At 33.9% G+C, this 24,481-nt stretch overlaps 1 protein-coding gene across 7 annotated transcripts in view; it reads left to right on the top strand.

Moving 5' to 3' along the window:
• LRP1B (LDL receptor related protein 1B) overlaps nucleotides 1-24,481 on the top strand; it is a 1,895,525-nt gene that overhangs the window by 1,122,452 nt on the left and 748,592 nt on the right. For all 7 annotated transcript variants that reach the window (XM_067025946.1, XM_067025948.1, XM_067025945.1 and 4 more), the window contains one exon: nucleotides 3,631-3,747. In XM_067025946.1, the coding sequence (XP_066882047.1) occupies nucleotides 3,631-3,747 (117 nt within the window). The remainder of the gene's footprint in view (nucleotides 1-3,630; nucleotides 3,748-24,481) is intronic.

Raw genomic sequence — 24,481 nt, 5'->3', positions numbered from 1 at the left:
ACATAATATTTGTTCTTCTCATACCCCTCACAAATTTTAACTAATTCAAACTAGACAGATAGGATTGCATTTAGAAAACCTGGTGTATTTAAAAAAAAATCAGACTTTTTTATAGGAGAAACTGAAAAGTATATTTTTATATGACATAGGTTTTGTTTAAATGGAATGCTTTGATTAAAATACAGCACAGGTAAAGTTTAGGAACAATGTGTTAAGCTCTCTTCTTCTCCCCTTCCTTGTTGTTCCTGTGCATTGTGGAATTTCTCACTGCTACATGACTGCAGGGGAAGCATAATTAGTGATGTGTAGAAAAAAATCACATTGTGACAGTGAATTTCTGATTCACTGCTAAATAAACAATTCCACTGAGGAGGTGTAAATTTCCTCCTGATTAAAGCAGCATTTGCTACAAAATTAGAGTCCTCTGGGGCTGCTCTGCTAATCTCACCTACAAACTAACTCAGAACTGATGGGGACAAGAACTGAGAAAGTAAAGGTTGTGTCTTCTTGATACAAATCTAGTGATTAAAAGGTGAGAATTTAGTCAATCTGATTATATCATATAGACAGATAGTACTTGTAGATTTATGGAATGAAGCATCTTATCTGAAATCAGTTAAATTTGCCTGGTAGACTAAGCAGATCATTTTCTCCATGATTAGAAAAGACAATGAATTCATATATTTTATAATAAGCCAGTAAATACTCTTAGAAGTAAGGGGTCATATAAGTTGTTCAAGCATCTGAATTAATGAAGTGACATACAAATTCCTATCCCATAACAATGTGAGGTAGGTCATACATGTTGCGAGATAGGTTTCTAGGACTCCTTTCTCATTCTTCTCTCTAATCAGCATAGCAGTCCTGATGAAAGAAGACAATCTGAGAAAACTTGCTAGAGTTAAGCCCGAATGACTAGGAGAGTGATATAAGGACATGGAACAGAAAAACATTGTATTGGAAATTTTAATATACTCTTATTATGGGTCAATTAGAGTTTAATGGAGATGAAAATATATAATAATATCTTTTTTTTAAAGCAAGAAACAAGAAAGACCGAAGGAATAAAATAGGTAGGAAATGAGGGAGGAAAGGAGAGATTTAGGAAAGAAAGAAATGTAGTGAGAACAAAAGAAACAAGAAAGGGAGGAAAAGAAGGAAGGTGGAAGGAGGGAGAGATGGAAGAAAGACAGGAGGAAGAATTGAAAAGAAAACTGTCTTATTAAAGTTCTCTTAAAACTCAAAAGGTAAAAAGTATTTACTGCAACCAGTGAAAGGATACAGAGACATATAAGAAAAAAATTAATAATCTGTCTCATAGCTCTATGTCCTCCCCTTCCCACGAAGTAAACCAAAGCCAACATCTTCATGCTTCTATAGGCCAATGCAAATATATACTTATTTTTTTGCAAGTAGGTATGGTTTTGTTAAAATTACCTAGGAACTTTGTTGATTTAGCCTAAATGTTAGAGTAATTTAGCAGAAAATCCATAGGGTTAACAGAATAAAATAATGCAGGAATATTGAACCCTACTTTAAAATTTCAACATTGAAAGCTTCAGAATCATATGTGTTTGTTGGGCTCCTTTAAGTCTGTTAATCTAAAGCAACTTATTTGTAAAAAGGCAAAAATCAGATATTACATAAAATATTTTAGATTCAGGACCCTTATCTACATAATCAAACAAAATATATACTGTAACAATTTTCCTGGTCTAGAATTTCTAATTATAGCTGCTGAGAATAGAAACACTATATCCAATCTAATATAAAAAACCAAACCAGAAATGTTTCACTTGTTTTTCTCAAGTAATCCTTTAAATATTCACCAAAATAGGTATACATCTTTACATAGCAAGTACACTTTTCTTAAAGGAAATAACTAGTATATGACTTTTAAGAAATTATTTTAAATGACCTCTGAAACCCTAATTTATGGAAACCCATTCTACTGTGTTCAGATGACTTTGAACCATACTCTATTTTATACTAACCATCAGTATTAAAGTTCACAGGGTGTTTTGATGAAATAGGAACACATCCTTCTGATTCTCAAGCCCAGGAAAAAAGAGGACATCTATAAACTAAGCAATGTTCTCTAATCATAGCCACAGGAACTCAGACCCTAATTGTTCCTCAACTGTCCAATCTTTATCTCACCCAAATATTGATAGGTCTGAGTGTCCCCAACATTTCCCACTCCTTCCTTTGCTCCAGTAAAAAGAAGAAGTTCTGGTATACTGATAACTCAGGAAAACCGGTTTGTAGCTCAGAGTAACAGAAGGAAAAAAAAAAAGAAAATCAAACATTTAAAAATAACTATGTGATTTGCAGAGACATGGAAAGACCTAGAGATTGTCATACAGAGTGAAGTAAGTCAGAAAGAGAAAAACAGATATCGTATATTAATGCATGTATGTGGAATCTAGAAAAATGGCATAGATGATCTTATTTGCAAAGTAGAAATAGAGTCACGGATGTAGAGAACAAACATACAAATACCAAGGGGGAAAGCTGGGGCAGGGGGCGATGAATTGGGAGATTGGGATTGACATATATATACTACTATGTATAAAATAGATAACTAATGAGAACCTACTGCATAGCACAGGGAAGTCTACTAGGTGCTCTGTGGTGACCTAAATGGGAAGGAAATCCAAAAAAGAGGGAATATATGTATATATATGGCTGATTCACTTTGTTGTACAGCAGAAACTGACACAGCAGTGTAAAGCAACTATACTCCAAAATAAATAAATAATAAAAATAAGTATGTGACAAACTAACACCTGGGAGAAGAATTAGGGAAGCTATCTAGGCTCTCATGCTTTCAAAAGTTGATCTGATCATAATAGAGGAAGGCAATCAAACCCCTTGTAGAACATAACCCCTTCACTGAATAATTTTAAAGCACTGCCTTCGGCTACCAGAGAAAGCAATGTTCCCTGTGTGTGTTCATTGAAACCCTTAAGAGAGCCCAAAGCAAAGTTCATTAGTATACTTTGATTAAAGAGTCATACATTTTTATATAACTGTGCTTAAAAGTAAGCTTTAAAAATCCATTTTAAGGCTAAATGTATGTTTTAGAAAATGTTTTCTGCATTGTTGATCCATACTTGAAATCATTTGGAGATCAAGAAATAAATGTGTTGAAAATGTTAGAGGACAAAGACAATTCTGACCCCATAACTGGAAACCAGTACCCTGATAGCTCCAAATCCTTCCTCCTACATTGCAGCAAGTTTCTTGATTTATTGGCAAAGGCTATGCAAAATTATTTTTTGTTAATTAAAAGTTGGGTGAAATTTAATTCAGCCATGTATTCATAAGCATGTGCTGGGCAAAAATTGTAAAATAATGAATTCATAGCTTCGTTTATGGAAGTGTGTGAGGATTACAGAATATCCTGTCACTTAGCATTCATTTTAATTGAAGGGCAAAGCATGTGAACTTTAGAAAAGGCAGGCAAGCTGGCATTACCAAAAATTTAATAAAGGTTTATTTTTAAAATATGTAATAGAGCAGTGTAACATCTTATGTGTGAAAGGGTTATTGCATGATCTATTTTATCATTAATGTTGTTCAAAAGGCCTCTAAATTTATTCTTTGTACATTAATTGATCATTTTAGCTAGAACATGCCAGGTGGACCAGTTTTCTTGTGGAAACGGGCGCTGTGTTCCCAGAGCATGGCTGTGTGACCGGGAAGACGACTGTGGGGACCAGACCGACGAAACAGCATCTTGTGGTAAGTTGCGAGTGAAACATGCTGTTAGTGGAGACGGTGTCAAACAGAAGATTCTATCATAATAATCTCTCTTAAAAGGCTATTTATTTCTCTATAAATACAAGTTGACAAGGCAGAAGATCTGTTACTTTTTATTACGCCTTTTGGGCCTGAGTGTGTACTTTGATGATCACTGCAGAATATGTCCCATTCATGAGGCAGTAACCATATCCTTGGCTAAAACAAATGGATCCAAGCATTGCAGATTTTAGTAGGAGGTGGTTATTATTAGGCTAACAGGACATTCTCAAATGTTCATTATTAATCTTATGTCTATAATGATTAAATTTTTCAAACTGAATAGCTCATCAAGTGACATTTGGAGTAAATGAGGAGGACATGTTTCTTGTTTGTATGCATATGTTATACTCTTGGAGCAATAAACTATACAGGCTGAGAATACATAGTTGGTAAACCATTTGTTTCATTTCTAGAGTCGTATAATTCTGAAGGACAAAATTTTTATTAGTTTAAAATGTTTTTTGTTAAGAACAAAATTCCTAATCACTTACCACTGATCCTCCTACTTTTGTAAACAATAAATATTTATTATTACATAAAGTTGCAAATTTAATTACCCCCCCATTTGTACCCATGTATCAGTAGGTTGTATTATCATTTGTCTCAGTAATGTATAGTGAAACATAGTAAAGGAATGAACCAGGTTTTCTAAGACTTGTACTTTATTTCAGGCATGGCTATGGATTTTTAAAATTACTATGGGGAAACATAAATTAGACATGCATAGCACATTTATTAAAATAGAATACAATTGGGTATATATTTTTAATAATTTGACCCCATGTTATAATATTTCTAACAGTAGGGAAATAAGACATTTTTGTAACCCTTCAATTTAAATGGCTCTATTTAGGGCATGCATTCTCTGTTTACCTAAAATTTTATTTTTTAAATGTTTTTTTAATACTAGACTAAGTCCCTGTAGACATTTGAGTTTATAGCCTCTGATAAACTAAAGATAAAGTAAGTATTACTAATTGGCAGTTGACATTGTAAAGAAGATAGTAGAGGTGTTGCAAAAAAAAAACAATAGAGAATCATACAATTAATTGTACGTTTTACATGTAGAATTTCCAAAGCCTGTGATTGAATAGTGTATCCTCTCTTCTTTCCAATATCCAGACCAATCATGTGTCTGGATCTGCTTCTAGACAGCTCTATTTTTTAGGAAACCTTAAATGCTTTTCTGTTCTTAGTATCTCCATCCAGAGTATACCAGAAAGGTAATGAGAAACCTGAAAACATTAAATACAGAGAAACCCTGGAATCAAAGTCCCAAGTCAAATAAGAAATGCCATGAAAACAATATAGACTAGGAAAATACATAATGAGCTCTTTAGAGAATTTCAATTAAGACTTTGAGCTGACTTATTTTGAGTAACAGGTCTAGAGTATGACTTTTTTCTTTATTTTAATGATAACTTAATTGAATCAAAGGAGAAAAAAATTACCCTAAAATTTCAATAATAATAAAAATAATTATACCAGCAAACTAACATAATTTTCATGAGGTGAGGGGAAAAAAGGGTCAGAGGGAGTCCAGACACATACTTTCTTACTGAATCTTTACAACAAATCTATTAGAAACATATTACTGTCCACATTTTACAGTTAAGGGAATCAAAACTTAGAGACATGAATAACATGCGTGAGATCACAAAACTAATAAATAGCAGGACCAAACCATGAATCCAAGTGTGCTTGAAACTAAAACTCAGCCATTTCAGGTTGACCTTGTTTGGGAGCCAAGGACAGGGTGCAAATAGGGGGCAGATAATGCCATTATATTATACATATACATAAATATTGTATTTAAATGCACATCCACCTATAGTGAGTTTTATTCATTGGTGTGTTGGTAAATCTTTCAACATCTCCTAGTGGAGAGGAGCCCTGATCTAGTGTTTGCCTATTTTTGTGGTGTAAATACTCCCACCAATGCCAATATCAAGTTGCCAACATGACTCTCTGTAGAATTGGGAAAAGATGTGCATACCAATATACAGTATTTCTGTGGTACAGATAAATTGACATAAATAACTTCAAAAGCAAAATAATTAGAAAATTATGAACCTTGAGTATTAATTACCCTTGTTTGCAATGTTATTTATTTAATTATAAATTTATATTTATTATTATTTAAAATAATGGCTGTGTGCTTAACAACTGACTCATAGAATCCTTGAAAATTTAAGAATCAGCTCTGCAAGCTGGTACAAGATGCCTCCAGTACACCACAGGATATGTACACATTATGAAATTTAGTTGTCAAATAGTATAGTTCTGAAATACAGAAATTTTAGAGAATGTCAGTAAACCACATCGGTTAGTCTCAGTACCATTTCTTCTTTACAACGTAAGAAACACGGTTCTCTCCAAACATGTTCCTCTCTTTCATAACACACATTTATCTCTCAGATTGTCATTTTAACTCAAAATCTATGTCAGTAGAGAAGCTGATGGTGAAGCTCTGGTAGGCACAGTCTCACTTTTAAAGTTGTAAGGGAGAATGGCCTGAATTTCTGTCATAACAGAAATTATCTCTGCACTGAATACAGAATCACACACAAAAAAGTAAATTGTTTAATTCCCTGCATTTATAAAAAAGCAGTCACTCTACTTGGCAATAATCCAGAAATAAATATAGATTTAGCTAATTTTCAGTTTTATTAAGCATCATTGTAAAATTTGGACTGATCATATTTCACTTTTCCTTTTGGTGTTAGCCAAGTTCCCATAGATTTAATCCAACTAGAAGACTCTGCAATCTTTTTTTTTTTTTTTTTTTTTTTTTACACTTCAGCTCCATGAACCACCTCTGTTATGTTTAAAAACTACTGTTGACACTGAAAAGAATATTAAAATTTGGCTTTAAAAACATGAGAAAACTATGATTAGAAATGTTTCTGGTAGTATTTAGGAGCTGAAGGTACTGTAATGGAGGGTCAAATTTTCAGTGGAATTCACTATCACCTGTTTACAAACCTAATTCATTCTACTTACATTTGTCTTTATAAATTAATTGCACATTTTAGGTTGAGATTATATGTGGGCAAACACATAATTAGGAAGGCCCTTGAGTATTCTCTCTTAATCTTTAAACAATCTTTTAACTTTTTAAGTAGGTTACCTGTGCAGAAAGGAGAATCTGTAATTTGATGCCACAAATGACAGAGGAAATGTTAAAACTGTGAAGCTTGTCTTAGAAGTATGTCAAGGAACTAAATGGTCAATCTCATTTCAAAGATAGGATTTAGCACTGTTTCTCAACTTTAGTTGTCAATTAACGAATCAGTTGAGGAGCTTTAAAATCGCCTGCCCGTGCCTCACCCCAGGCTCCTTAAATAAGAATCTCTGGGGATAGGACCCAAGAATCAGTATTTTTAGTGCTTACCAAGTAGTGTGAATAGACATTCAAGTTCAAGTACCTTTAAGGCACCAGTTATCACCCTTAAGCAAGCATGGAATCTCTGGAGGGCTCATTAAAAAACAGAATGCTGGGCCCCATTTCCAGAGTCTCTGATCCAGTAGGTCTTGGGTGGCACCTAAGAATTTACATTTCTTACAAATTTCTAATTGATGTAGATACTCGTGCTGCTAGTCCAGAGACCACACTTTAGGAACCACTGACTTAAGGGAACCACCGTTCATATTTAATTTTATCTAACATATATTTGATGACATAATTATGTTTATACATGCAGAATTAATTTATGGTGGGAGCAACTATCCAGACAAATGTCATTCCCATTTCCAAATTACAGCATTAAATATAAGGATATTTCATGATTAAATATAAGAATATTTCAAACAGACTTGCATTTTTGCCCCTTGGACAATTTATAGTCAAAAACAGTATAGTTTATTTTAAAATTTAGTTTAACAATCTTTGGGTTGTTCTGTCTTCCGGGTATCTCCATATAGCTTACATTTATTATTATTTTTTAATAAATATGTCTTGATGTGAGTTGGTAACTTCTGATCTGTTCAAAAGGTTTAACTTTGGAAAATACCTAAGGTTAATTAACAGATTGAAACATAATTCAATGGGGTATAAATAAAAATCCACTAAGATTTGCAAAGTTAATATTATTCCATCTTATGGATCTTTTATCTTTGAAGGTAGTAGAATTCTGTCTCATGTACTTGGAATCTTACCTTTAAGTGTACGTGTAATTTTACTCTACCAAATTAGGAGCAAAGAATATCAGAAAGAGAATTGGCAAGTATCAGACACAAACAGAAGAGAGAGAGAGAGCTATCAAAAAGAAATCATTTCCTGGTTAAATCAGCATAAATTGTATCAAAGATATTTTCAACTATATTATTAGAAAAACAAAGTTCCTGATTTTAAGTATAGTATTATTTGTTTAATTACAAATAATACAAAGAAAAAACTGGATATGTGTGTAACAATTTTAATTAATGGGAATTAATAACCCAGTGGAGTATTGATAAAATAGAATAATTGTCAGGAACTGCTTTGCCATTGTTTAGTAGCATCCTGGCAGACCCAGTGACTCTGGTAACTTTTCATTTCTATAACTTGATTCAACCCATTTTAAAACTCCAGTATTATATCTTAGTCAAAGTTTTCTCCTCCCCATTGCCAGCTAGACTTGAAGTTTTAGGACCTTGGATGAGAGGGGAATGTGTTCTGTTTTTTTCACTGTCTACTTCTCCCTTTACTAGCCTTAGCTCTTCAGGAAGAGGGGAAAGATGGAGGAGATAGGTAACATCTTTTTAAGTAAGTCTAGTGATAATCTCTCTGCTTCTCTGCATGTCATAGCCCTCTAACACATGAAAAATGCAGCTCTCTTGAGAGGCTCTTATGTGAGATTTTCTGAGAGACCTGAGGTGTCACCCCTCTTCAGAGTTCCTTGAACTTTCTCTTTGTTCTCTGTTTTCTCTTCTTTTCCCTTCTTCAGAGTTCCCTCACAACTAGACCTAGATCTCTTTTATCCCCATCACAGATGGTATACCTCATAGTCTTAAGTTGCTAGAATTTCCTTTGCTTGGTAGGCATGTTCTTGGTTGCATTACCAGTATGACAAAAGAAGTTTTGCTATCTTTTGCTGGGTCCACTTTCTTTTTCATCTCCCAAATGTGAGCAGGCTGCTCTCCTAATGACCCATCTCTTAGACCTGCCACCACTGTCCATTTTTTTTTCCTTCTTCTCTAGACAGGGTAAAATGGTCAGTCTACCTCTTGAGCAAATACAGTCAGTTCTCTTTTCTTAATACACCCCCAAATTGTCATGAATGATTCTCATGGAGTCTCTCATGAAGCTACACAATCTGAATCTGTAACTTTGTCCACAGGATCACTCTTTAGATAACCAAAGGCACCATGATGTCAACCTAGACTTTCTCTTTTCTAAGTTAAACACAGCACTTCCTTCAGATTTTCTTACAGGAACATTTGTGGGCTCTTTCCCTACCCATTGCCCTATTATGCATAAGCTTGGATTTTTTTTTTTTTTTTTTTTTTTTTTTTGAGGTACGCGGGCCTCTCACTGTCGTGGCCTCTCCCGTTGCGGAGCGAAGGCTCCGGAAGCACAGGCTCAGTGGCCATGGCTCATGGGCCCAGCCGCTCCGCGGCACGTGGGATCTTCCCGGACCGGGGCACGAACCCGTGTCCCCTGCATCGGCAGGCGGATTCTCAACCACTGCGCCACCAGGGAAGCCCATAAGCTTGGATTTTTAATGACCTTAGTAAAATTAATGCCCTAAAACAGGCAGTTGATGTTCAATGGGTACAGAGTTTCAGTTTTGCAAGATGAAAAATTCTAGAGATCTGTTGCACAACAATGTGAGTATAATTATCACTATATAGTTAATACTACTGAACTGTATACATAAAAATGGTTAAAATGGTAAATTTTATGTGTTTTTACTGCAATTTTTTTTAAAAGTCATGGCCTAGAATTGAACAGAACATAGTATCTCATATGTGGTATTTTTACAACAGAATATAGTGGGCTTATTACCTTCAGTAATATAGATTCTAGACTTCTGTTAAGATAGTCTTAGATGGCAGCCTTATCATGTAACTCACATTTTGAGCTCCCAGTCAGTTAAAATATCTAAGCTTTTCATATAGACTAGATCACTCCTTTGGGGGTACTTCTAATATTTAAATTTCAACATTCTTTTATGTTTTATTTTGATAGTCTTCTGATTCTTCCTTACCTACGTATTTTAAAATATGTGCATGGGTAAGGTCCTTTCCATTTCATACTGTCACTCTAAGACCTCCCTTCTCTAACGACTCTTAACCCTTCATCCAATTTTGTAATTTTGAATCTGTAATGCTAATGATGTCTTCCAGTTTTGTGTAATTCAGAGATTTGATAAGCATAACTTTTAAGGCTGTAACCAAATCGTAGTGACAAAGACATGAACCTTTTGGAAAGCAATTAAAAACATCCTGGGGAAAACTGATCCAATAATTAAAACTCTGTGGATACAAGTTTTAATCAAGTACTCATCCACTTAAATTTACTGCCATCTCATCTTGCATGCATGATACTTTCATTTATCATCACAAGACTTCTCAAAAATTTTGCTAAAAAGACAGGAACACTCTGTTTATAGAATTCTCATGATATATACTTACCTGAAAGTTGTATCAGCAAATAATTAAAGTTAGTTTGACATGAGTTAATTTTATTTTACTCATGAGAAAACAGTTTCTTTAAAAATGCTGACAAAAAATGTTTTAACAAATTCATTCTAAAATTATAGTCAGAGATATGTGTAAACTTCACCTCTCTATAGTTTGCAAATTTTCACTCATTTTTGGAATTGGGACACTATTATTTACCATTTTCCAGTTTTCATTCCTCTTTCCCATCTTCCACTTATTTCAAAAAGACTGTCAATATTCTGAGATTAAAAATCTTTGATGTTTTATTACTTGTTTGATAACTTGTCTCAATATGATGATAACCATTTTTAGAAATTAGGTATTATATTTTTCTCATTTCTTGGACTTAAGAGCTTTAATTTCCTCTCATTCTTGTTTGTTCTTTACTCTCCAATCTGGTAATAATTACTTTTATTAAAATGATGGAAACCAAAGAAATGGAAAAGTTCTTTTTCCTGCCTGTGTCCTTCAAATGTACGCTTTGTATACCAGATGGTCTTGTTCTGTTTTTTTCTTGTTCCATACATTTATATTTAAACATTCTTATTATTTTTGTTTAGAAATGTTATACAAGCTTCTGTTAAGTTGTCTTCCCGTTATTATTAGGTATACGACATGCTTTTGGATTTGTCTCGGCTTATGATTCCCTTTTTTGCACATACTTGACTAATAAGGCTCTCTATGCAGAAAAGGGGGAGGAGGTTAAGCAAACCTTGATGGAGTATATTAAAAGTCACAGGCAGAAATAATTAAAAACAGCTTTTAGTTCCTTGACCTAACTCAGCATTTCTCCAAATTCTTGCTTGAGAATATGAATCACCTTGGGTACATATTACTGATAAAGATTCCCAGGTTTCTACCTGCCTTTCACAAAGATTCCCCATTCAATAGGTCTTGTGTAGAGTCCAGGAATCTGTATTTTGGGAAAATCACCTCATGTGATTCTTATCCCAAGACAAGACTGGAGAATATAAACTCTGTGATTTCAAATTCTCCACAAATAAGAATTTGATAGTGCTACTGCAGTGAATTATCACAAACATAATGGCTTAAAACAACAGAAATTTATTCTCTCACAACTTTGGAGGCCAGAAGTCCAAAATCAAGGTGTCAGCAGAGCCTCCTTTCAAGGGAATCCTTTCTTTCCTCTTTCAACTTCTGTTGGCTCCTGGCTCTCCTTGGCTGTTCCAGCATAACTCTAATCTCTTGTCTCCATCTTCACAGATTCTTCCCTGTGTCTCTTTCTCTTTCTCCTATAAGGACACCAGTCATTGGATTTAAGTCCCAGCCTTAATTTAGGATGATCTCATCTCAAGATCCTTAATTACATGTGCAAAGACTCTATTTCTAAATAAGGTCACAATCATGTGTACTAGGGTTTAGGATTGGACATATCTTTTTGATCCATACAATTCAGTCCATTACATCTGGGGAACTTTATTATGCCCTATACCACCAATTGAATTATAATGAGGGCTCAAGTATAGGTAGTTTTAAAAGCTGAACAGGTAATTCTAATACGCATCCAGGTTTCTGAAATACCCTCCTAATACCTATTAATTTAGTCCCTGCCTCCTGGTTAACTTCTCACCAAATCTCTCTATGATATTCCTCCAATCCTCAAATTCTCTTGCTTTTCCTATGTATCTAGAGCTCTGCACTAACAGAAGTAATTTGCTGGCTCATTAGCCACTGGGCAATAATAATTATAACCGCCTCTATGGTGCTGACAGAAACGCAGGCCTTTAAATTTCTGTCAAAAGTAAACATGAATTCTTCAGAGATTTCAGCAGCATTGATTTCCTCATTGGTTATACACACATTGTATATATATATATATATATATATATATATATATATATATATATACACACACATATATATGCACACACACATATATGCATATACTCAAACATATATATAAATGTATAATCAGAATCAAATGAGATAATATATGCAAAATCTAGATAGTACTTGGTATCCAGTATCTAGTAGTCATCCAATAGAAGATTATAGATTTCTTTTTTCTTCCTTTCAAATAATTTTCTATTCTCAAATGAGAATAGATAGATAGATAGATAGATAGATAGATAGATAGATAGATAGATAGATATTCTCAAATGGAAATATATATTTTCAACTGGAGTTGGAGTTGGCCCAATTGAAATTAGTTCAGAAAATAGCAATATTTCCAAATCCTCATTTTCTAATGTTAAATTTAGTGTTTTGAAAGATGTCAGGTTGAAGTCCTATATTGATCCAGGAAACATCATTTCTATAATGCTGAGTTGGCATTCTGCAAACAGAAAGCTGTGTACATATGCCAATATTTGAATCACAAGTTGCTGTTCATTGCTATCATAAGATCTTTTCTAGCATTTGAGCAGATCATAGGTGACTGAAGTTGGGACCCTACCCCAGGGTACTCTGCCAGAAAGCAGTCAGGATGTAACTTCTGTGAGACCTCCTGAGCCAGCATCCTTTTCAGAGCCAGCATCCTTTTCAGAGCCTCAGCATCCTTTCACATCCTCCTGAGCCAGCATCCTTTTCAGAGCCTCATCCTTTATTGATCTGCTCTCCAAATATTGTGATATCAGCTTTTCTGTTCTCTAGAGTTCACCAAGTCAGGTGTTCTCACCTACTATGTTCTAGACGCCTGGGTCATAAGAGGAGACAAAAGGCAGAGTTTCTGTTACAGGTTAGGGGAGAGAAGAAAAAAAAAAAGAACATACCTCAATCAGCAAAAAGACAAATAATTAAAAACTATGACAAGTGTTCTGAAAGAAATAAGAGGCTAATGACATTTTTAATTGATGTACTTATATGTGAATTTTCTAAATATTGATGCATTTTTATTAGCAAAAATTTATACATATCCTCTTCTTTAATATGTATAAATTCTTACACAGGAGTACTGTGTCCTTATATGGTACTGAAATTATAGGTTCAATATATGTCCATAATCTAGTCCATCTCTATCACTGTTTTGTGTATAACTACATATATTTGTGTGTGTGCATAGACACACATTTGGCTTTAAAAACTCAGATAATATATAAAACCAAAAAAAAAATAGTAGTTACTTTACCTCGCCCTTTTCACCAACTCCAGTGGCAACCGTTTTTAACTCTTAGCCAAGTTTTCTGGTTACTATTTCCATTTCTTCAGTAAAATGTTTAACCACTATTTCTTGATTTCCCAAAATTATACTTGTCTTTTGGCTTCCTCTTAACTAGAATATTCTGTAAGTTCGTTTTAAATTAAAGCTGTACAAGTAAATTAAAGTTGTACAACTTTAGAAAATAATGTGTTGTCATAATAATATAAGAAGTTGTTACCTCATGATGTAGTTAAAACCAATGAGAAACTATATTGAGAGAGTGGGAAAGGGAAAGTGTGGAGTACTAAAATAAAGTAAAATTCTCATTTTTAATAAAGACATTTGGAATGGTATATAATTTTCAAAATTTGATTAGTAAATATTGCTTATTGGTCAGCTTCCATAAATATATGGAAGACTATATATCAATCATTTGTGATTTTCTTCAGTTTAATAAAAATGATTGTAATGTAATTGTTACATGAGAAAAAGTCTGGTATAATATTTCTTCTTCAGAAACTATCGAGACTTGCTTTGTGGCCTGGGAATTTATTGTTTTTGTAGAATTCCCTTGTGAACAGAAGAAAAATGTGTATTTTTACAGGTTGCTGTAGATTTCTTTTGACATATAGATGGATAGACAGACTGATAGATGGATAGATGATATTACTCAAGCTTATTAATTTTTTTAATATTCTCTGTCTATATTTTTTCCTTTTGAAGGATAACTTAAAAACTGAAAGGTAATTTCTCTGAAATGTTTTTTCTTTTACATGCAAAATGGCAATAATAAAAACTATCTCATAGTAGTAGTTTTAGTCATGAGGATTAAATAGGAACCACATATAATACCAAATACAGTGTTTGGGTAGTTAATTGTACCACTCTTCCATTGGTTAGTTGGTAGTACTAATTCCCCTTTTTCCTTAATTCCATGCAATGATTAACATCAATGCTGATCTCATTCTATAAGACAATTTAAAATATGGGTTTACATATCATATAGAGTTACATAAACTATGAATTTAAAATGATTTACAATTATGTACCTTGCTGAAAGTTTAAAATGTATATTTGAATGTTAGCAATAGGAATAATTATATATAATTTCATATATAAATAGTCATATATGTAGGTACAATAAAATATTTGGACCCCTGACTAATTCTTTTGGTAGTCAGCTAACAAATAAGGACAAGGACACTGGTTACTATAAGTGTACACTAGTATAGATAGATAGATAGATAGATAGATAGATAGATAGATAGATATAGATATAGATATGTAAGACATCAAGCATTAATATTGCCACTTCACTCCTGGATTTAACCCCTGTAATTCCTAAGAGAATGGGAACTTTTCCCATTGAGTGCACTTTTTTCTCTGTTATATTTAGTGGTTTTTATGTTTTCTGTGTCAGAAAGCATTTTTTGAAATGTGCTACTTCCAGTTATGTTCTTTGTTGTGCACATAATGACCCTGTGATTTCTCATTTGCAATCAGAATCTGCGAGTATGAATCTCAATGACAATTTGATTGCCTGGTAACTTTTATATTGTGTGTGTGTGTATGAGTGTGGTCTGTGTGTCTTTTTAAGGTGGGGGGGCGTCTGTAAATAGAATGAGCAAGAGTGAGCTCTTAGAAACCATTTATAATCATACTTTAAATCAGTATTGATGTAATAACCAAGTTGTCTATTCTTGGAGATATCATACTTACTTGTATGATACATTTGGAGTGTCATTTGCTTCTCTTCTCCTTGAGTGCGTTACTTTTTTTTTTTTAATTTTTATTGGAGTATAGTTGATTTAAATTGTTGTGTTAGTTTCAGGTGTACAGCAAAGTAAATCAGTTACACATATACATATATCCACTCTTTTTTAGTTTCTTTCCCATATAGGCCATTACAGAGTATTGAGTAGAGTTCTCTGTGCTATACAGTAGGTCCTTATTAGTTATCTATTTTATATATATATAGTAGTGTGTATATGTTTTTTTTTTTTTTTTTTCTTTTTTGCGGTATGCGGGCCTCTCACTGTCGTGACCTCTCCTGTTGCGGAGCACAGGCTCCGGACGCGCAGGCCTAGTGGCCATGGCTCACGGGCTTAGTTGCTCCGCAGCATGTGGGATCTTCCCGGACCAGGGCACGAACCCGTGTCTCCTGCATCGGCAGGCGGACTCTCAACCACTGCGCCACCAGGGAAGCCCAGTAGTGTGTATATGTTAATCCCAGTCTTCCAATTTATCCCTACCCCCCTTATTCCCTGGTAACCATAAGTTTGTTTTCTACATCTGTAACTCTATTTCCGTTTTGTAGCTAAGTTCATTTGTACCCATTTTTTAGATTCCACATATAAGAGATATCATATGATATTTGCCTTTCACTCAGTATGACAATCTCTAGGTCCATCCATGTTGCTACAAATGACATTATTTCATTCTTATTTATGGCTGAGCAATATTCCATTGTATATATGTACCACATCTTCTTTATCCATTCCTCTATTGATGGACATTTAGGTTGCTTCCATATCTTTGCTATTGTAAATAGTGCTGCAGTGAACATTGGAGTGCATGTGACTTTTCAAATTATGGTTTTTTGTATATAAAAGAAAAGGAAATTGCCTGGGTAGTCCAAACATGACCAAGATTTCGGAATTGTAAATGGGTATCAACCAATCAACCATAGAGCTAGGAATAAGGAATCCCAAAGTATACTGTTTGCATGAAAAATCAATAAGTATAAGCAAGTTGATGAAAATTACTCCTATTAATAATTTGCTAAATTTTTAAATGCTAAAAATAAAACAGAAAAAAGTATCCCAAGCAACCTTACTACTATTTCATGGCACTGAAGAGTTTATTTCTTGTACCCACACAGTGCTAAAATTACCAATCCCAGAGTATGAATTAGAATGAGACAAATATGTAAAATGTCACATAATTATAGCTTTCAGAATTTCTATTATATTTCAAAATAAAATTTGTTTTATTCTTTTTCTCTTGGAGGATATGGTATTATATGTACACACACACATACACACACATGCACATGACTAACATTTCCTGAAATATAGTCTTAAAATACATACCCAAATTAATTTACTTGAGATACCCTCTTCTTATATGTTTTGGGTTTTGATATAAACTATAAATTGATTAATTGTTTATTTCATCTGCCACATTTCATTGAGCATTTCTAATTTACTAAAGTTATTACTTTTAAAAATTATTTCTTTGGTTGAAAAATCTAAAGTCACTGTTTATTAACCTTAGAATTGAATTGAATATAGACTCACTTTAGTACTAATTATTTTAATTGCCAGGGAAGTCCATCACTGTTAGATATGAATGCATTCTTTGAAAATTTTTCTGCTTCCCTAAAATTGTAAAAACAGAAAATGTAACTTTTATCTTTCCTGTATTTTTAGTCTCACTCACTGGCTTCTTTCCTTTTATACTTATGTATGTTCAACTTTCATCCTCTTAAAAAAGGTTACTACCAGCATAAGTACCTAACTCTCCCTTGATTCTTTTCAACTATCATATTAATTCTTAACCTTCCTCACAGTCCAGTGTCTTGGGAAAGTTGAAGAAAATTTATGTATTCATCTTCCACTCAGTCTACTAGAAAATGGAAACTTATTTCTTTCCCAGATCATTCCATGAAAGCTCAACAAGGAAAAAAATTAATCTGGGTAGGGCACTTCAATTTGTATTTAAGATTATCTGAGCAGCCTTCATCACTGCTGTGTTTCTCCTTGAAACACTTTCTTCTCTTGTCTTCCGTGACAATTTCTTGGTTTCCCTTCTATGTTTTTCTGATTCTGCTGTCTCTGGCTACCCTTCAAATATTCTTTCCTTATTTTCTTTGGGAGAGGAAGTAAATTGCTTTCTAAAAAGTTCTCATTTCTTATTTTTCATTTGGGAAGAAGAGTACATTTTTCATTCCTGATTCAATTTTGTAAATTGTTTACAGGTTAATTTAAGTTTTATAAATTTCCTCTTGGCGTTCTGATCTTCTACTGAAGTGTTTCTATACATAAATTTATTCTTACTTATCTCAAGATAGATTGTGGTGCTTGAATCTAAAATCATATCTCTCATAAATTCTGGGAAATTCTAAAGAAGTATCTTTTCAAATATCACCTGTCTCCATTTTCTCTCTTCACTGTTTTTGGAACTGTTAGGTTAGTGTTTGATCATTTTAGTCTGTCCTCCATGATTCTTAATCCCTTCCACATTATTTTTAATCTTTGAACTACAACCATGGAAATTTCTTCAGATCTATTTTCCAGTTTAGTAATTGTTTCTTCAAATGTACTAATTTGTAATTTAACTAGTTCATGCAGTTTGTATTCCAAGGCTCTGATTTACATTTCTAAATGCTCTATTTGGTTGCTTTTCAAGTCTGCCTAAGTTTTTTTCTCATGATGTCTTTTTACATTTTTAAAAAAATTTTTGTCTTTCTTTTTAAAATAAATTTTGACTTCCCTATTTTATAGTACCTATCATATTTCAATCTAATCTGTATCACATATTTTTAAAATATCTGAAGAGCTTGTGGATCTAATTCTGCCATTTGTTGGATCTGCTGAATCTCACTAACCAGATTTTTTTTCTTTTGCCTTTTTTATTTTTATTTTTTATAATTTTGAGCCTATCTTCTATGTTGTTCAGCCCTGTGGAAGTCTTATGAGACCTGTCTTGGGATCAGCTCTTCTGAGTACTTGGACAAGCCTCAGAAATATTATATTCCCTGAATTAATTTTTACCTTGATTTTTGTAACTTGAGTTTTCCTGAACTATGGAAACTAGAACTTAAGATGCAGTCTCATAATTATAAATGTCCAGGGGAGACTGTATATGTTTTTCCACTTACAGTCCAGGCTAGAACATCTCTTTGTACTGGAAGGAATGTTATCTCATGCACCCTTCCACTGGGGGTTTAGCCTCTGAGAATGCAAGGTCTCTATTAGGATTCATACCTTGTGTGGAAGTAAAGAATTGTCACCTGTCTGATGATGAAAGTAAAACCCAAGCATCTACATTATCATTCTATCATTCTTCTACTGCCTTTGCAAGCAAAATAACACACACGCACACGCACACGCAGACACACACAAGTTATAGTTCACTAACTATCCTAGTTTTCTGAACTATTTTCATTTCTGGACTTGGAAAATTTATATTATTTTCTTACATATTCACCTATGTGTTAAAATGTTTGGTTGCTATTTTATCTAGCATTTCTCATTTGTCTACCATGTTGCCAGAACTATTCAGTAATTTTTTCCAGTTCTCAGTCTCATTTTTAATATACTCCCTGGGTGTTCCTTTGACTTCTAAGGCTTTGTTATATCAATAGTGATCATTTCTCTTTTTCTTTTAATTAATTTATTTATTTATCTATTTATTTTTGGCTGAATTTTGGTCTTCATTGTTGGGTCTTAGTTGCTGCATGCGGGCTTTCTCTAGTTGCGACGAGCAGGGACTACTCTTCATTGCGGTGTGCGGGCTTCTCATTGCGGTGGCTTCTCTTTTGGCAGAGCTTGGGCTCTAGGTGCGCGAGCTTCAGTAGTTGTGGCACACGGGCTCAGTGGTTGTGGCTCGCAAGCTCTAGAGCACAGGCTCAACAGTTGTGGCACATGGGCTTAGTTGCTCCGTGGCATGTGGGATCTTCCCAGACCAGGGCTCAATTCTGTGTCCCCTTCATTGGCAGGTAGATTCTCAACAACTGCACCACCAAGGAAGTCCCAATAGTGATCATTTCTGAATGTCTCTCAAGTCTATTTACAGCTCCTAAAATTTCACTACTTCTGTCTTACACCCTATTGTAACCATTCTGAAATTCTTAAAGTTTCTCAAACATTTTATATACTCTGACTTCTGGGACTTCAGAAATGCCATCTTTCTGGAATATTCTAAAAGCACTCATTTTCCTCCTGTTTACCTGATTTAACCTGAATCTATCATTTGTATCATCTTGTACAACACTTCCTCTGGGGCACAATATCTAAGATTAGTTTAGATGCATATGTTGTGTGTTGCAATAACATTTTGTACTGCCTATATTGTAGCATTTATCAGAGATTTATTAAAGTTACTTGTTTAATTATATTACAAATGTTTTTCCTACCAGATTATAAACATTCTGAGAAAAGAAAATGCTGAAAATTGTATTCCCAGTGCCTAGTACTATTCTATTCATTCATTCATTCATTCATTCTAGGTGATGTATCTCTAAGAACTCTGTCTGGTATAAAGTTTTCAGTAAAATATCTTGAATGAATATCTTGAACCTTTGCAGTAGTTTTCTACTCTGTTTCATAGAGTTGGAACCTGGGTCAGGAGTATTAAGTAACTGTCCAAGGTCACACATTAGTTAGTGATAAAACCAGGATTTGAACTCAGGTTTGCCTACCTATAAAGTTTATATTCTTTATACATGGCATCATATGTGAGATATAAAATAAGGTTTTTATGTAACAACAATGAAAGAGCAGCAAAATGAAGACAATTTGGGGTACACTGTTCTCTTACATTTTTCTCCGAAGTATATTTACTCTATTGGATCTTTGGAAGTCTGTCCTATATATAAGTACCAATTCTCTGGAGCCACAAGTAGCATCAGTAACTAGAAATGTTATATATTTTCTCACAGGCTATAGTCCTATAATTGCTATAATCTTACGAAGTACTGGTATTTTCCATAACTATAATTTAATTATATGCTTTGGAGTAGGTAAAAATCAGAATTGGAGTATAAATAGAAGACATAAACCACAGAAAAAACAATTAAATTTTTCATCTTTTCCCCAATATTTCTGTGATATAATTTTTAAAGGTATTGGTATGATCAGCAGGGTATAGTGAAAAAATAATATATTTTGGACATTCACATTTTACTCTGACACTTGCTGGTTATGCAGTCTATCCTTAGGCAAGTTATACTATCTTCTTCTGCAAATTTGGGCTAGAGTAACAATTGCAGGGCTGTTGTGAAGAGTATAAGTAATGTATATGTGGCTAGCCTAGTACTTCTTCTCAATAAATAGTAATATATAATGTGAGTATTATTGTATCTTTCATGTTTATATAGCACTTTCCTAACCACAGACTCCTTTATTATTCTTAACATTTATTTTAACTTGAATCTTCTATACATTTTCCACACACTTAATCACGAAGGTCAAATTCATATATATAGGATGGGGCTTCCCTGGTGGCACAGTGGTTGAGAGTCCGCCTGCTGATGCAGGGGACACGGGTTCGTGCCCCGGTCCGGGAAGATCCCACATGCCGTGGAGCAACTAAGCCCGTGAGCCATGGCCGCTGAGCCTGCACGTCCAGAGCCTGTGCTCCGCGACGGGAGAGGCCACAACAGTGAAAGGCCCGCGTACCGCAAAAACAAACAAACAAACAAACCCCCCAAAAAACAAAGTGCATATATATAGGATGTGTAATATATGCTCTCAAACAAACCTGAGATAACTGTATTTTGAAACTTCAATAAGTTACTTATTAATATTCATATTGGGGCCAAGGAAGAGGAATAACTAGGAAAATCCTATATTAGAGACAGGAAAAAAACATAAATTGGATCTGAAATCTACCTCACTGGGAAACATTTCTCTAAGCTTTGTATATTAGATAAATATAAGTACCATACCAAATATGATTACCCTTGAGAGAAAGAGAAGATTGTTGCCATTTACACAATAGCCTACATGTAACCTGGCAATAAATTTTATGTGAAAGATATAATAGGTAAATTGAGCATACTACCTGCAACAGTGGAAGATTTTTTAACAGTCCATTAATCCATATTATATATTCTATGAGGTTGAAGTAACTATAGAAATAAAATACAGTTTTCTTTTCCTTGCTGTAGTTTTAACATGATATTCTTTGACTTTGGATCTTTGTGTCTCAAGGAAGATCAAAAGTCAAAGAATATTTATGTAAAATCAAGAAAGAAAAGATTATGTATAACATTTAAGTCTTTATCAAATATAAGATTTCATAATGATATTTTAACAGAACAAGTATCCAGAAACAAACTGAAATATTGGATTCTATTTTCAACTTTATAATTAACACTAATATGGAAGAACAGGGAAAATGTTACGTTTGCTTTAAAAAGTTTTTGTTTTATTTGTTAGGAGAAAAATATGTATTGTCATTAGATCTCATTTCTCTATCACCATCAGATACTGGTTATAGGACACTAAGGAGTTATGGACACAGTATTTTCCAACATTAGTGAAAAATGGGTGGCAGCCTGTATTAAACTTTTTTGATGGAACTCTTTCTAAAATGTATTTTACATTTGACTGCATTATTAAGCAGAGAAAAGCCCAAGATAATTTTAACATTTCTTTATTTGTTAGTTCTTTCATGTATCTGAAATTCAGAGAAAAGCCCAAGATAATTTTAACATTTCTTTATTTGTTAGTTCTTTCATGTATCTGAAATTCAGTTACTTTGTTTTATAGGAATGGTGTGATAATCCCAGGAGTTATTCAGGTGATGAGCCCTATTTGTTCCACACAAAATTCTTTTAGAGTGTTGTGCATTTCCAGATAATGCTTCTTCTGACTTCTTGATCTTTAGGACTTAAAGGACTCAAGAGATCATGTTACAAACCAGGAGTCTGTGACCAGAGAGGCTGTGTGATTTACTAATAAGGAAATAAAAATGAGTAATTAGTGACTTTACTCTGCTGCATGTGTCCATTAAATTAATACATTCATTCTTTTTAGTGATTTGCCCTATGCTTTCTTCTAGTTCCCAATTTTTTTTTCTCTGTAGAATTTACCTATTGGTCCTATAAACTCAGACAACAAGGTTTCCAAGAGAAATGATGTAACTAAGTATTATGTTAAAAATGAATCAGAAATGAGGTGTAGTTGCTTAAGAACACATTTGCATTATATGCATATGTTGACCTAAAACAAATAGACTGCCAGATATTTCTCCAGTAAAGATGGATTTATTCAAAATAAGCAAAGTATTGCAGTTTAGGGTCTGCAACCATGGTGAGCCACATGCAAAGCCCCATAAAGGGAGGAGAACACTTTTATAGAGGGGAAAAGGAAGATGGGAGACGTATAGAAATAGAGTTCATGACTTTTCATTGCCAGGAAAGAAAAGGAGTCTTTCTTCTTTCTGTTGGGCTCAGCTATCATCCCAGGGTGTGAGAGCTCCCCCTTCTGGTCTCCCAACTCTATTTAATTGAGGTTCCTATTTATTAATTTTTTACACATTATAGATGTTGTATTTACTGTGGGCAGAAGATGTATGGCTCTCATTTTCTTAGTGAAGATACACTGGATTTTCAATTATTTTATTCATTTTGAAAGTTTTCACCTTTACGGAGCTAATTTCCAGATTCTTTTTTTGGCTGGCTGGTTTTTATACTTAGAATCTAAGAAGTGGATAGAATCTTAAAGGTCACATGGGAAATTTCTCAACCAATGGTACACCTCATTTAATTGTGTTTCACTTTATTGCACTTCATAGATATTGTGGTTTTTACAAATTGAAAGCTTGTGTGTTGTCAGATGATGGTTAGCATTTTTAAGCAATAAAGTATTTATTAATTAAGGTATGTATGTTTTTTAGACATAATGCTATTGCACACTTAATAGACTAAAGTATAGTGTAAACATACTTTTATATGCATCGGGAAACCAAAAATTCATGTGACTCACTTTATTGAAAATTTGGTTTATTTGAGGTTGTCTGAAACCAAACCTGCAACAGGTATGCCTGTATTGCCAAATTTCAGGAGTTTCCAAATGCCTGGGGGGATTTTTTTTTTCCTAATAAAACTTATGATGTTGGCTATTGTGTTCCAAAGTTTATAGAAAAGAGATTTTAAAATGTAAATTAACCTGTTATAGATGCCTAAAGATGTAATGCTATTTTAAAAAATTAGATCTCATCATATCTTACACATTGCATTTAGTTGCTTACTCATTTTAATCGTAACTTATGTTGATTCTTCATATAAAGTCTCTATTCATGTCTACTGTACATCTTCTAAACATTAAGCACTTATTTATCTAAGGAGGAGAACACTTTTTTGACAGAATTCATGTTGACTCTTGAAAGATTAACGTAAGTTTTCATTATCTTGTCAAGTTAAAAAAAATACTTAGGAATATTGATTAAATTATGCCTTGGGCATTTTCATTTCTCTTTTGAGTGCTTTCTCTTATATGTCTGAGTATTTGTTGAGTTGCTACATGCATGGCTGTTGATATAGTCTTCTATCTCTGCATATCAGTTATTGCCTCCTTATCACTTCTATCTTTGAATCATATTTAGGCTCTCATCACATTTTTTGGCTTCAAAAAGTTACACTTAGGGCTTCCCTGGTGGCGCAGTGGTTGAGAGTCCGCCTGCCGATGCAGGGGACACGGGTTTGTGCCCCGGTCTGGGAAGATCCCACATGCCGCGGAGCAGCTGGGCCCGTGAGCCATGGCCGCTGAGGCTGCGCGTCCGGAGCCTGTGCTCCGCAACGGGAGAGGCCACAAGAGTGGGAGGCCCGCGTACCGCAAAAAAAAAAAAAAAAAAAAGTTACACTTATTCTAAAATTCATATCTCAAGAAATGGGTTTGGTAATCATAAAATTTAGTAAAGATTTATTTAGTTTTAGAATCATTTCCATTGTTGATATTATGCCAGTACTTCAAATGGATATACTCAAAGGTAAATTCACACAAAGAAATTGCTTTTTAAGAAGAAGCAGGTAGTCAAGGATGCCATGTCAACCTGATCTGGTGTGAAGCCACTACTTTCCCTACATGTTATTTATGAAATAATAGCAATTTATATTGTCATTGCGTAAGTTACCAATATTAAAAATGGCTATATCACTTACAGTCTGTTCACTGAATATCACTGCTGATCACCCTG

This window comes from Kogia breviceps, chromosome 2 (genome assembly GCF_026419965.1).
Source record: "Kogia breviceps isolate mKogBre1 chromosome 2, mKogBre1 haplotype 1, whole genome shotgun sequence".
NCBI classification, from domain to species: Eukaryota; Metazoa; Chordata; class Mammalia; order Artiodactyla; family Physeteridae; genus Kogia; species Kogia breviceps.
Note: the sequence above shows the minus strand (reverse complement) of the source record. Positions and strands in the feature narration are given on the sequence as shown.